This window comes from Coregonus clupeaformis, chromosome 29, assembly GCF_020615455.1.
Source record: "Coregonus clupeaformis isolate EN_2021a chromosome 29, ASM2061545v1, whole genome shotgun sequence".
In the NCBI taxonomy this organism is placed as follows: Eukaryota; Metazoa; Chordata; class Actinopteri; order Salmoniformes; family Salmonidae; genus Coregonus; species Coregonus clupeaformis.
In genome coordinates this window covers 40042634-40057670 of record NC_059220.1, presented here as the reverse complement: position 1 = coordinate 40057670, position 15037 = coordinate 40042634, and the positions used below count along the sequence as shown (strand labels likewise).

Sequence of the window (15037 nt, the reverse complement as noted above, 5' to 3'; positions counted from 1 at the left end):
AACTGAGCTACATCTCCTGCCGGCCATTCCCTCCCCTACCCTAGACGACGCTGGGCCAATTGTGCGCCGCCACTTGTGTCTCCCGGTCGCGGCCGGCCAAGACAGAGCCTGGATTCGAACCAGGATCTCTAGTGGCACAGCTAGCACTGCGATGCAGTGCCTTAGACCACTGCCACTCGGGAGGCCGAATTTAAGGTGCTTGTATGTTTGCGCTGTATGTCTGTTCAGGGAGTGGGAAGTTGACCAGAAGGGAAAAATGGGCCTAGAGTACCACCTTCTGGTTTACAATGAGTTTGCAGGAGTTTTATGTTTTTATTGTGGAGAGCAACCAGAATTGGTTTACATTACTTGTTCAGCTTTTGTGGGAGACTTTACCAAAGCAGAAACTCACAAATGTGCAGTATAGCTCCAAGTTCTAATTGAGGCTCACACCTGTACACATCGCTGCCTGCATTCTAACAGCGACCAGTGACATTTCTCGAGTACTAAAGCAATTTTAAAATGCAGTGCCTTGAGAGTCACTATCAGCAGTGTCAAATAGTGTATATGTAATACATGATGCTGTATATTGAGCACAATGTTTTCAGGAAAGATGGCTGATGCAGTTGAACATTCTGGGCAGGTTTCCTGGACCCAGATGAAGCCTATTCCTGGACTAGAAAGCATGCTCAATTAGGAATATCCATTGGAAAGTGCTTTTTGGTCCAAGAGTAGTCTTAAGCTGGGTCCTGGAAACTGGCCCTCTGAGCATTATGCCAACTGTGACAGACACGGCCTATTGTTGTCAAGACTGGTGGTAAACCTGGCTACAGAGCCTAAAAAGGTGTATCGTCTTTCAGCTTGTTCCTTATTTTAGCCACTGAACTAATCACTGCACCTCTTTCAACGTGAGTAAGCAGGCTGATCTACAGGCAAAAATGGCTTAATGTGCTCTGTCCAAAAATACATGTAGAGGTTGGACCACCATAACTTGTATCACTGTAGTGACAATCTGACTGTTCCCTGTGAAGAGGTAAGGACTTTCCCTCGATCTTCAGTTGTAGAGGCGCTATTTGTATTTTTATATTGTGATTATTTCTGTTTTTATTTTGTGACTGTTTGGAGGAAATGCCAAAGGAGTTAGGACATATCTATTAGCTTTCTAACTTAATGTTTTTTGAAAAATGAAGGGTGTTTGATTTGTATTTTTGTATTAAATATCTGCACTTTGACCCCCAGTCTTGAGACTGTTTAATAATAAAAAAAGAAAGATACTTATTGCTTTCATACTATTGGACTATTGGTTGTAATAACAATGATTGATTGCATGTGCATCAACCTCAGTCACTGGGATGCGCTTCTCTGGACAACCAAGAGAGGGCAGGAGGTTATAGAAATGGGTTTTGGGGTGGATGACTTGATTTGCAGTCTAACTTTTGAAAGCCATATATGACAAGTAAGTTCATTGTATTATAGTGAGGTGTAGAATCATAAATACCTAAATCACATCAATCTTTTATTTGACAGGCCTATGTTCTCTCCAGCATTCCAAATGAACTATTTCTCACAGGTGGGTTACTGTATAGGCCTACTGTATTGTCAAAATGGCCAAATTCAGCCACTATAGTAGGCCAAAGGTCAGATGTAAAAGAATGAACGCAGAACCCACTTTTCCGGGATGACATACACCCCCAGACTGCATAGCCTAGTTGAAACTTGACTGATTCGTTTTTTAAAAAAGTTTACAGGGGCGTGGCGTGCATTGGTCCAGGGTGATGACTTTCTGAATTCACTCATGCATGGTCACACAATGTGACAGTCGCGATGGCTGGGAACCGGAGGGAGCTGCGCTTCGCGGACACCCATCTCCAAGTTAAATTCGTCTCGAAAAGCTAACTTTTCTTGCGCAAGTTTGGCGGCGAATCCACGTGTAAAGAAGTTTGTGCATGATTATCTTGGCCTGGCTGCGTTTAAAAGAGTTTGGTAAGCTGGCAGGGCTGCCAGAATTTGGGGACAGGGGAGAGGGGAGGGCACCAGCTTCCTTGGGAGGTCTGTAGGCTATCCAACGCACTCAAAATATGGCACCAATGGCACACGGATATTGCTTTCGATATTTAAGTTGGGCTTCCTCAGTTTAAGGTATGATTGAAATTAGGTGTGAATATCTTTCCCGGCACTGTCGTCCTAGACCGTGATGCTGGTAAATCAATATCAATGCACATTTTATTTAATGACAATTTCAATGTTGAGTGGGCCTATTTAATTCTTATAAATTACAGTAGTAACCGTCTATTATAATCAGGTTTACATTATAGGATAACAAAGGGATGCTTAAAAAGAGCCAGTGGACACAAAGCCTATCTGGCATCCTCTGTGTTGTCGGCTTGTGTGAGGCAGCACACATTGTAGGTTACTGCAGGCTATCTGAACTTGATCAAATTAATCAATATGACTTATTTAATGTAAAACAAACCTTTATAAAACATCTGATATTCATTGTATTCGATTTGTATAAACTGATTAGACATTTTCTGGACTGATACACGTGTTTAGACAAAAAAAAAAAGATCATGCAGCGTTCCAACCTTATCAGATATGGTATTCTAATAATGTAGTCCTTATACTAGCCTAATAATAGCAGTGATAATGCAAATACATTAAACATATACATTTTAAAGCATTCTGTATTATTTTATACAGTCATTTATGTATCCCATAGCCCAGACGACTTCAATAGTTAGTTAGTATTTCCCTTGATCAGCACTTCCAATTCTGATGAGACCAGCATTCATTTGGGGTGGGTCATCATCAGGTCCATCGAACAACACTTTTGGTATCGATTTTTCTGAAGTTGTAGCCCTTTTAATATGTGTAGGTCTATAATGTTAGCACTTCTTAATATATATTTAATATGTATTTGCTGTGAACTATATAGGCCTATATATATATACATTTTTTTTTTTACAATATTTTAATACGGATACAAACTATGGGGTGGCCTATTTATAAGGAGAGAGAAATAGGTGAACAGTTTTATTTGCATATAAATTATTAGTCAAAATGCCTGTCTTGCCAATCTAATTAACATCCTAATTCATGACGCCATACTAGTTATGAATCAGATTATGGTAATGTAACTTCAATAAGAGTGAAAAAATACTAGTAAACCAAAGAATACCCATCATTAAACAAAATAATATTTTTATGTGCCAGTCTGCTTAAATCTAAGTGAATAGGATTCTTTTTAGTTTGGGTTTGATGGAAATACATTAATGGACGAATATGTTAATTAATGTATCATTTTTTTCGTTACAGGTGTCATATATATTCTGAACCCTAGTCGATGGATTTATTACCCTCAATACAAAAACATTTGAGTAAGTTCCAACTATTTTATGTTTCTGCTTGTGTTTTGCTTTTGGTGTGAATAGTAGATTGATAGGCAGCTATCTACTGGCAAGTTCATGTGAACAACGCTAACCAAGCGCTATATATCGATAACAAGGGGCAGGAGGCCTATTTGTCTTCATGCTCCTGTATTCAACAGTGTTTCGTGTGACTAGGGCTGGCGAATGTTGTGCAATGCCTTAGTTTCAAACATATATTCAGAGGTTAGTTAAAAATCTTTCTAAAAGCTTGTTTTTGACCATCACATATGGGAAAGTGTCATCTGATAATTCTGTTTGGTTTAACTTATGCCGCATGACAGGATACATTATTGCATAGTTAATAGCTTAGTCAATGCATGTAATTGTGAGTATGGTGTATTTGCATTTATAGGCTGCAATTTCTGATACAAATGACCATTCAATTGCCATTAAAAGAGCACACATTTTTCAGACTCAAACATCAAATGGCCTCTGCATTGGTTATTTTTCTCTCATCCTTTTTTAACAAGTGAGTTACAGATGTATTAGATTTAGCTAATTAATAATTAATAATGATCATAATGTTAAAGAGGCCTATAGCTGCCTCCGTTCTCAATGTAAAAGTCATTCTGTACATCATAGGATATAAAAGGCTATTAGATGTTGAAGATGGTATGTTATATCTTTGGACTTGACCCCCTATGGCTCTGTTGGATCTGTAACAGTGGGAGTCGTGTGTGTCAGAGCCTACACACCGCAGCCCAACCTCTGCTTGCTGCTGTTTTTGAACATTATAATGTTGATCTCAGCACATGCCATCTGGGCAGTGGAGCGAGCAGGTGAGAGAGCGAGAAAGAGAGAGAGTGTATGGGAGTGCATGTGTGTGTGAGTGTGTGTGTTTGACAGTAACTGAGAGAAAGAGTGGGAGAGAGAGAGAACAGGAGAGTGAAAGTGTTAGCATAAATGTCAGGTTCATAGTTCTAAGCTAAATAGTGAAATAGGGGGCTTCACAAAATTATATGGCATTACAGAACATTTCTATACCGTTCACTTCCTTTGACCAATTGAGACAATTGATTCAGCGGTTTACGTCAATTACTTTTTCAAGGCCATTTTATGGAATTCATTTTAATAAGCGCTTAATGTGTTGTGCCAATGTGAAGTGTGATTAACCCTTTGTATGTTTGTGGGTGACAAGAACTCTGCTTTCTCGCTCTAGGTGTGTAGTGCTTCTCTGTCCATGTTTTTTTCGACTGCCGTTTATACTTTATGTTACACAGCATCACTTTGACAGGTTTCCTGACAATCTCTTTTTCCCCTCCTCCCTCTGTACGCTCCAGACTGTACTTTCTCCCTAGGCTAGAAATCTTGAAGCATGGGTGACTGGAGCTTTCTGGGGCGTCTGTTGGAGAATGCACAGGAACACTCGACAGTAATCGGCAAGGTCTGGCTGACTGTCCTCTTCATCTTCAGGATCCTGGTGCTGGGAGCGGCAGCCGAGGATGTGTGGGGCGATGAGCAGTCTGACTTCACCTGCAACACACAGCAGCCTGGCTGTGAGAACGTCTGCTATGATGAGGCTTTCCCCATCTCACACATTCGCTTCTGGGTGCTGCAGATCATCTTTGTGTCCACGCCAACACTCATCTACCTGGGTCACGTACTGCACATCGTCCGCATGGAGGAGAAGCGGAAAGAGAAGGAGGAGGAGCTGCGAAAGGCCATCAGACTCCAGGAGGAGAAAGAACTCCTTTACAACGGCGAAGGGGATGCAGGTGGAGGAAGAGGAGGACGACGAGGAGGTGGTAAAAAGGAGAAGCCACCTATCAGGGATGAGCATGGGAAGATTCGCATTAGGGGTGCCCTGCTGCGCACCTATGTGTTCAACATCATATTCAAGACCCTGTTTGAAGTGGGGTTCATTTTAGGTCAGTATTTTCTCTATGGCTTCCAGCTGAGGCCGCTATACAAGTGTGCACGGTGGCCCTGCCCCAACACTGTGGACTGCTTCATATCTAGGCCCACTGAAAAGTCAATTTTCATCATATTTATGCTTGTGGTGGCTTGCTTGTCTCTTTTGCTGAATTTGTTAGAGATCTATCACCTTGGGTGGAAGAAAGTTAAACAGGGAATGGTCACCCCTGATCATGCATTGCTGCCTCGCTCTGATGGTGTGGGGCCTGAGTCCATGACTTCAGCCTCCAGAACTGCCCTTCCCAACCTCAGCTACCCACCGATGTACACAGACGTGACGGCTGGGAGCGGTGCGTTCCTGCCGCCCATGGCAGAAGCCTCCCTGGCAGAGTTCAAGATGGACCCACTGCAGGAGGAGCCCTCATCCTCCTACTACATGAGCAGCAACAACAACCACAGGCTGACCACTCAGCAGAACTGGGCCAACATGGCCACCGAGGAGCAGACTCGGGAGATGAAGGCCACCTCCTCCTCCTCCTCTCCCTCCTCATCCTCCTCCTCCTCTGATAGTGAGCAGCAGCCTCGTGACGCTGCTCCCCCCACCACCACCAGCAGCCCCAGCTCCAGTGGGGGCAGTTTGAGTGGGGGAAATGTTGATCAGGAGGGAGGCCACGTCACCACCACAGTGGAAATGCACGAGCCCCCCGTTATGGTCACAGACCCTCGCCGGCTCAGCAGGGCCAGCAAGAGCAGCAGCATCAGAGCCAGGCCCAACGACTTGGCAGTATAGTCAGTCCCCCTAAATAAACCTCCAACCTCCCAAAGCCCCAATGATTTTTCTATATAAAAAGTACAATATATATATATATATATATATATATATATATATATTTGTTTTTTTATGGAGGCAATGTGAGGCTGGGGGCTGGAACTGGAGTTGTTGCCTAGTATATATCTATTAACATCAGTTGATATCAGTGCAATCGGTGAGTTGTAGCATACGTGTTATTATAAAAAATGCGCACAGTCTGATTGTGCAATGTGGGTTAAAATGGTCTGACAAGCTGAAGGCTTCGATATACTGGACATCAGGGGACTTTATGGTTCTAATTCCAGTTTAAAATGGCCAAGTAACTTTTTTGTTTGCTTTTGGTTTCAATGGCCTGGTATGTGTCAATGTGCTCTTGTCAACAGTGGTTGTTGTTGTTGTGTTTATTTGATTAACATAAAAACCTATTTATTCCAATTAGGAATGATACTGTACATTCATCAAGTCGTTGAGTTCGGTTGGCAAATTGCTGAGAACCAACTTCGAATAAAATTGTTATGTGGAACAAGTACAGGGTGTTTTGAAACCACTTGTGTGTTTAGTATTTTTACTCTTATGCTGTTATACAGTTCCTTCAAGTTGAGCCTTTCTTAAAACAATTTACTTTAAACTATTTTTATGGTGTATCATAGAAAGTTGCTTGCAAGACAAACTAAATCCAACAACATGTATGCTCTCATTCTTTCTCTAAGATGAAGAATACTGTTCAATGTCAGCGATGACACCAATATGGGGATAACATTTACTTGTTCATTATTGAACTTTTATATTGTACTTTGACACTTCCTGAATTTCACAATCTAAATAACTTTTATTTTTATAATATTCAGGAAATAGCTAAGCTATTTTTTGTATTATGTGTTTGAAGAGTAATAGTGGAATCTGTAAAGGCAAAACTACAACTCACTGATTCACTAACAGGTCTGCAGGTGCATTTATCTGTCTTAGTTTTACCCAGGATCCACTTACTGAACAAATCATTTACACACAAACTATAACCGGATTATGGGTCAAAACTAGAAGTTGAATGTGTTCTTGTAGTCCACAGCTGTTATAAGGTTCCATGGTTCCAGCCCCTGCTCCTACAGTTGATTCTCGAATGCAGAAATTAAGCAAATAAAGTATTATTTTTGCCTGAAATTAAAAAGCATACTGCCATGTGCACAATGAAAAGTTAACATCCAATTCTAAAGAGGTTGAAAACAAATATAAACCAAATGCTTCAATTTAAGAGGGTAAATATTATTGCTGCCATCATAAACACAATATCACCTTTTAATAATTGCATCTTCACGTTGAGCGAAACTCACTCTCATAAATCACGTGATACTTTATAGTTTTTTCCTAAAAGTGCTATTTTTTTTTACAGAATTGAATTATAATTAAATCTAATTTCAAAACTGTAGTCAGTTTGTGACAACCAAAACAGCTATTTGGTACAAAACTGACAAATGCAATGACGTTGCAAGTGCCATAACGCCAGGATGAAAAGTAAATCCCCATATCTTCTTTTTTTTTGCATTTCAGTTAACAACTTGATAGAAGCTCAACTATTACTGACTACTACACCTGTTGTAAGCATTGGGAAGCACAGGCTTCCGTCTAGTTAGCGTAAATGTAATATTTCACCTTCTAGATTACCTGAACCATCTTGAATACCTGAAAAGCTATCCAAGTAATTGCACAACACAATAATTCACTTAAAATAGGCCTTTTCTTAAATTACTTGTGAAACATGATTGGTATAGTACCACACTTGTACCAAAATGTATGTATTTCTTACATATTTCTTATACCTTCAAATTACCATATGCTAATAGTTTATAGTTAGAGAAGGATCAGAAATAAACGCAATAACAAACATTCAATGCAAACTAAAAACCATAGTTCCAACCGTGGAGAGACTACCAGAACCATAGTTCCAACCGTGGAGAGACTACCAGAACCATAGTTCCAACCGTGGAGAGACTACCAGAACCATAGTTCCAACCGTGGAGAGACTACCAGAACCATAGTTCCAACCGTGGAGAGACTACCAGAACCATATTTCCAACCGTGGAGAGACTACCAGAACCATAGTTCCAACCGTGGAGAGACTACCAGAACCATAGTTCCAACCGTGGAGAGACTACCAGAACCATAGTTCCAACCGTGGAGAGACTACCAGAACCATAGTTCCGACCGTGGAGAGACTACCAGAACCATAGTTCCAACTGTGGAGAGACTACCAGAACCATAGTTCCAACCGTGGAGAGACTACCAGAACCATAGTTCCAACCGTGGAGAGACTACCAGAACCATAGTTCCAACCGTGGAGAGACTACTAGAACCATAGTTCCAACCGTGGAGAGACTACCAGAACCATAGTTCCAACCGTGCAGAGACTACCAGAACCATAGTTCCAACCATGGAGAGACTACCAGAACCATAGTTCCAACCGTGGAGAGACTACCAGAACCATAGTTCCAACCGTGGAGAGACTACCAGAACCATAGTTCCAACCGTGGAGAGACTACCAGAACCATAGTTCCAACCGCGGAGAGACTACCAGAACCATAGTTCCAACCGCGGAGAGACTACCAGAACCATAGTTCCAACCGTGGAGAGACTACCAGAACCATAGTTCCAACCGTGGAGAGACTACCAGAACCATAGTTCCAACCGTGGAGAGACTACCAGAACCATAGTTCCAACCGCGGAGAGACTACCAGAACCATAGTTCCAACCGCGGAGAGACTACCAGAACCATAGTTCCAACCGTGGAGAGACTACCAGAGGAGAGACTACCCGAGGAGAGACTACCTGTGGAGAGACTACCCGAGGCGAGACTACCCGAGGAGAGACTACCAGAGGAGAGACTACCCCGAGGAGAGACTACCAGAGGAGAGACTACCCGAGGAGAGACTACCCAAGGAGACTACGCAATGCTTTGCTTATAACAGTGTTACTCTTATTGGAACAATCTGTTTTTCCCAATGTATGTTACCTTTTCATTTCAACTATTTAAATGTACCAAACCACAAAAAATCTGTGTTATTTGCATTTGTCATTTTGGTTCTCAAAGTTTACATTTTAGTAAAAAGATAAAATATTTGCACATTTAGGCAAAACATGCTGTTCTAAGAAGTTTATATTGGTAGGAGAGAGAGTGGAAAAGACACCAGACTGCCGATGTTTATAATCCTTAAAGGAAAATGTCTTAACAGTTAAACACAGCGGCTCTTTGCATTAAAGACAGTATTTTAAAAAATTACGTAAAATGTGAATATAGGATACATCTATAAGTTAAATCATGGTCTGAGACGATTGCAGAAAGTTTGGGTTTTCAAATATAGAAAAAAAGTGGTCTGTGAGTATTTCCTGTGTGCTCATTCAGTGCTTTCACTGTGTTCTCACAACATTCCTGTGACTCTCTAGTTAGCTTGTATTACATCGTCACACTAACGTTGAGAGAATGTTAGCTGGGTAGCTGGCCCTTTTCTTCTTCTAAACACAGCAACTTGTGTATCGTTTTGAGTTGCCCGCAAGCCCTTCATCCAATAGGTTAATATACAGTAGCTTTCTTCAAACTCTTGATGTGTGTCATGCGGAGTGTGATTTCTCTGGCCAGTCAGGGAGTAGGAACCATCTACATTATGCTCAGAACAGCAGCCTGTTTCAATGCTGTCTTAAGAGAAGTGCCTTGTGTATGACATTTTGTAAAAACAAGTTGATGTAAATGTTAATTTACCTCAAATGTTTACAAAACTGTTACTAAATAAACTTTTTGTACCATATATCTGGTGTATGTGGCGATCAATAAAATTGAGCCTGTATGTGGATCTACTGTACTTGAGTATACATTTGCAACACATACACCCATTCTGTACCTTCATGAGAAGATCATATCTTGGGGAAGTTGGGATGCATCTTGTACAAGAAGAGCTCACACTCATTGACCTTTAAAAGTATCGTTCCCTCTCTTCACATTCCAAGAGGGGATGTGAGAATGGGATATTGCGCTGGAAAGGAGGAAGGAGTGACACCACTCCCCACAGTGCTGACTACCCTGCGAACAGACATCCACACATATAATTAAATTGAGACCAGTGTGTCAGTCTCACATGTTGGAGACAAACATCTATCACAAATCCATTAAGCACTGTCACACAGACCCAGCAACTTTTTGCAGCACCGGTGGACCAACTCCCCAACATTAAACCTCTGAGAAAGTTAATATGAGTTTGGCACAAAGGTGGTAACAACCAGGATAAATATAGAGACAATCAACTGTATTATAGTAAACTGCAATAAGAATTAAAACATCAATGTGGGAACCTCATAAGTGTCGATGATATCTACATTGGGCACTCACATGAGTCAATGTGTGATTCGTAACCTGCCTAAAACAACAAATGACCAGGCTGAGGGGAGTCTAGTAGAGAGCCTGGAGTCTTAAAGCAGAGCCTGGATCTGGAGCACCTGAGAATGAGGAAGGAATGTCCCTTCAGGCTGTTCCTGGAACTCATGGGAAGCAGGGACACACAACCTACACATCTACAAATTACATGGACACCTGTTCTGCACTTGTGGACATGTTTGGGAGTTGGGAAGAACAGTGGGTAGCAGATGAAAAATGTAGGGAGAATGACAATGGACAAAGAAATGTGAGTAGGTCCAGCAGAACAAGGAGGAGGAGAGTGATGATTAGTATTGGGATCAAACAGGCCAAGCCAGACAGACAGAGGGACAAGCTAGAGAGATAACAGATACAGTGGGGAAAAAAAGTATTTAGTCAGCCACCAACTGTGCAAGTTCTCCCACTTAAAAAGATGAGAGAGGCCTGTAATTTTCATCATAGGTACACGTCAACTATGACAGACAAATTGAGGGAAAAAAAATCCAGAAAATCACATTGTAGGATTTTTAATGAATTTATATGCAAATTATGGTGGAAAGTAAGTATTTGGTCACCTACAAACAAGCAAGATTTCTGGCTCTCACAGACCTGTAACTTCTTCTTTAAGAGGCTCCTCTGTCCTCCACTCGTTACCTGTATTAATGGCAGCTGTTTGAACTTGTTATCAGTATAAAAGACACCTGTCCACAACCTCAAACAGTCACACTCCAAACTCCACTATGGCCAAGACCAAAGAGCTGTCAAAGGACACCAGAAACAAAATTGTAGACCTGCACCAGGCTGGGAAGACTGAATCTGCAATAGGTAAGCAGCTTGGTTTGAAGAAATCAACTGTGGGAGCAATTATTAGGAAATGGAAGACATACAAGACCACTGATAATCTCCCTCGATCTGGGGCGCCACGCAAGATCTCACCCCGTGGGGTCAAAATGATCACAAGAACGGTGAGCAAAAATCCCAGAACCACACGGGGGGACCTAGTGAATGACCTGCAGAGAGCTGGGACCAAAGTAACAAAGCCTACCATCAGTAACACACTACGCCGCCAGGGACTCAAATCCTGCAGTGCCAGACGTGTCCCCCTGCTTAAGACAGTACATGTCCAGGCCCGTCTGAAGTTTGCTAGAGTGCATTTGGATGATCCAGAAGAGGATTGGGAGAATGTCATATGGTAAAAACTCAACTCGTCGTGTTTGGAGGACAAAGAATGCTGAGTTGCATCCAAAGAACACCATACCTACTGTGAAGCATGGGGGTGGAAACATCATGCTTTGGGGCTGTTTTTCTGCAAAGGGACCAGGACGACTGATCCGTGTAAAGGAAAGAATGAATGGGGCCATGTATCGTGAGATTTTGAGTGAAAACCTCCTTCCATCAGCAAGGGCATTGAAGATGAAGCATGACAATGATCCCAAACACACCGCCCGGGCAAAGGAGTGGCTTCGTAAGAAGCATTTCAAGGTCCTGAAGTGGCCTAGCCAGTCTCCAGATCTCAACCTCATAGAAAATCTTTGGAGGGAGTTGAAAGTCCGTGTTGCCCAGCGACAGCCCCAAAACATCACTGCTCTAGAGGAGATCTGCATGGAGGAATGGGCCAAAATACCAGCAACAGTGTGTGAAAACTTTGTGAAGACTTACAGAAAACGTTTGACCTGTGTCATTGCCAACAAAGGGTATATAACAAAGTATTGAGAAACTTTTGTTATTGACCAAATACTTATTTTCCACCATAATTTGCAAATAAATTCATTAAAAATCCTACAATGTGATTTTCTGGATTTTTTTTTCTCATTTTGTCTGTCATAGTTGACGTGTACCTATGATGAAAATTACAGGCCTCTCATCTTTTTAAGTGGGAGAACTTGCACAATTGGTGGCTGACTAAATACTTTTTTTCCCCACTGTAGGTGCTGGAGTACAGGGTCCCATGGCTGAGGAGTGTTGGTAGATTGCTGGTGGGTTGGCATGGGTCTGCAGGGTGAAGGCTGCTCTGCATGCAGCCAGGGCACAGAGACCCAGGGCCTAAAACAGACAGCAGTTATTTATAGCCTTTAATCACCTAACAAATTCACACTGGCTCCAGAGTCCGAATACTTCAGTCAGCCAGTCAGTCAGTCAATCAATCAGTCAGTACCCCCGTTGTTTATTTCAGTTGTGCCCTGGATGTTTTTATGGGGCCTATAATAGCCTTCCCACAGACATCAGCTTCTATTACAAGGCCTCAGAATTCTGTGACAGGGTGTGTGTGGGTACGAATGTGTGCGTGTGAGAGAGAGAATGAGGGGTTAAACAATTATGTTAATTAAACCTATAGTGAAGACATTGGAACATTAAAACAGTGTGGCCAAATAATGCATTCCATTTTTAATTCTGTCAATTCAGAAAGTTAAATTAAATTTGATTCATGAATAGTATCCACATAGAAAATAATGTGCCATTTTCTATTCATGAATAGACTGAACTGAAAATGGATAGATCCTAACCCTGGTATTGAGTGCTTAATGTCCTGTGACTTTTCTACAGTGTGGCCAAACAGTGCATCCAATAGGGACTGTCCATGAGAAAGAGGGGCTTGTCATGAGAACCTGAGGTAAAGATGACAACACATCCAAGATCCCAGTGACAGAGATGTGGGAACATGGGAATGAGCAGAGGGGCACTGATCTCAACAGAGACTCCTACAGGCAGAGCCAGGGTATCATAGTGCCCTTCTCTCAGTCCGAGTATGAAAACTCCCTGATTGAGTGAGAGAACTGTGTGTGTGTTTGTTGGAGGGCTACGCCCACTGCTTCCCTGAGTCCCCCAAATAAGGATAGGTCATCCTAAATGTAACTTAATCCACCCCCGACAACCCTCTATTGAAAGCCAGCCTTTAAAACCAGCTCCCAAGGTTAGAGGCCTGTGTTATGGAGGTGGACACTATCCTGTCCATCAAAGACAATTCAAGTATTTTCACCCACTCTTTGGGCCAATGGGAAGGACAAACTAAACCATCCATAATTTACACAGGGCGCAAATAACGCTGAGAAAACAGCTACTGTCAGATACAGTATTGTTGAGGATTGACAATGAGGCAAAAGCTCAAAACGTTTTCAGGTGTTTAACTTTAATATCTTTCTATCAGTCCCCCTGAGCTTTTTGAATCTTTCTTCACTGGGGTATGAGGCATGTGTTGGAGCACAAAACGTTAGAAATGCAGTTGTCATCCATTCCACCCCCCCCCTCTATGGTCTGGTGCAGCTGTACGCTCTTCACCCCCTCCCACTCTGTTGTTTTATAATTAAATGGCGACATTAGTTCATATCATGTGATTCGAAAAGGATTCATCACACATTAGAGGCCCTAATCACCACCTATAGTCTGCACCTCGCCTGGGCTGCAGGGTTTGCCCACATGACCCTGCTGAGCGCAGCGCTTCCTTTATGCCCCCTGAAAGAACCGGGGATTGAGCCCAAACAAAAAAAAAACAAGAGGGTGAAAAATGTTTTTACACCCGGCCCGCTCTCTCGCAGGTCTGGCTGTGCGCACAGGGCCGTTTTAGCTTTAGATCAATGGGACAAGTTATTGGAGTCTGGCCAACTCTAACCGATAGAAAATAAAAAAGCTGCCTCTTCAAAAAAATAAATAAAGGGGTTGTCATACCTTTGTCATAATGCTCATGATGAAATGGCCTGTTTAAACACCTCAAGTTTATGCTTGACCCTTTAAAAGGTTAAGATTTCTAGATAGATTTAGCACTGATAGTGGGGGAGGTTACAGGGGTCTATGTCCTCTGAAATTCTGGTGGGATGGCCATTAAGGCCTTACGTCAGTCACACACAGGGGAAACACTGCAGCCCCTTTCAGACATCCCTGTCGTGGAGCTCAGCATAGCAGTGTTCATGTGGGGAATGATGGGTATTATTTTAACAAGGCCTTGTGTTGTGATATTCATGAATCAAGAGTTTAGGCAGCATCTGCCCCTCTATGCACTTGTCAATGGAGCACGTGCATGCTCATGGCATATAGCGCCCCCTATTGGGAACATGTATTCAACAACAATATGAACACTGAACAGGAATGACATGTCATGGAAAAGAATGGGACAATTTTTTGAATTTCAATTCACTTCCCGAGTTGACCCCAATCCCTTTACATCTAACAATGGATGATTTATCAGAACGTCGCCATCATTATGATATTGTATGGAAAGACATGAACATATGGGCAATTCCATGGTAAGAGTGATGCTGAGATTTTTTTCTTTACAATGTATGTGAAACAAAAACCAATAACGGTAAAGTTAAACAAACCATACAACTCTATGCACAAGGACTAGTTTTAACAATTTCCACTGACAATTTTACAAAAACATTTGCTTGAAGAACAGTGTAAAGTTTGGTAACAGAATTACAGTTTGTGCTGTCATTCTGTTACCAAACCTTACATCTGCACAGTTCAAGTAAATGTGTTTTTGTTAAAGTAATCTGTGGAAAATGTTAAGTCATTCATGTGCATAAAGTTGTATGGTTTGTTTAACTTCGCAATCATTGTTTTACCGTGGAATTG

The 15037-nt window shown here is 41.9% G+C and overlaps 1 protein-coding gene across 3 annotated transcripts; it reads left to right on the top strand.

Annotated features, from left to right (window-relative positions):
- Window positions 1-1685: 1685 nt before the first annotated feature.
- On the top strand, window positions 1686-7586 carry LOC121571700 (gap junction alpha-3 protein-like). Of its 3 annotated transcripts, XM_041883328.2 has the most exons (4): window positions 1686-1962; window positions 3295-3356; window positions 4688-5275; window positions 5441-7586. In XM_041883328.2, the coding sequence occupies exons 3-4, from the start codon at window positions 4723-4725 to the stop codon at window positions 6049-6051; spliced, it is 1164 nt and encodes a 387-aa protein (XP_041739262.1). In that variant the 5' UTR covers window positions 1686-1962; window positions 3295-3356; window positions 4688-4722; the 3' UTR covers window positions 6052-7586. The 3 variants fall into 3 exon arrangements, with proteins under 3 accessions (XP_041739262.1, XP_041739260.1, XP_041739261.1); XM_041883326.2 differs by having other exon boundaries at window positions 1687-1962; window positions 4688-7586; XM_041883327.2 differs by lacking the exon at window positions 1686-1962 and adding an exon at window positions 1998-2118 and having other exon boundaries at window positions 4688-7586.
- The last annotated feature ends 7451 nt before the right edge of the window (window positions 7587-15037 follow it).

Bases quoted from the DNA above. Each gene is read 5' to 3' on its own strand.
- LOC121571700 (XM_041883326.2), top strand. From the start codon at position 4,723: ATGGGTGACTGGAGCTTTCTGGGGCGTCTGTTGGAGAATGCACAGGAA.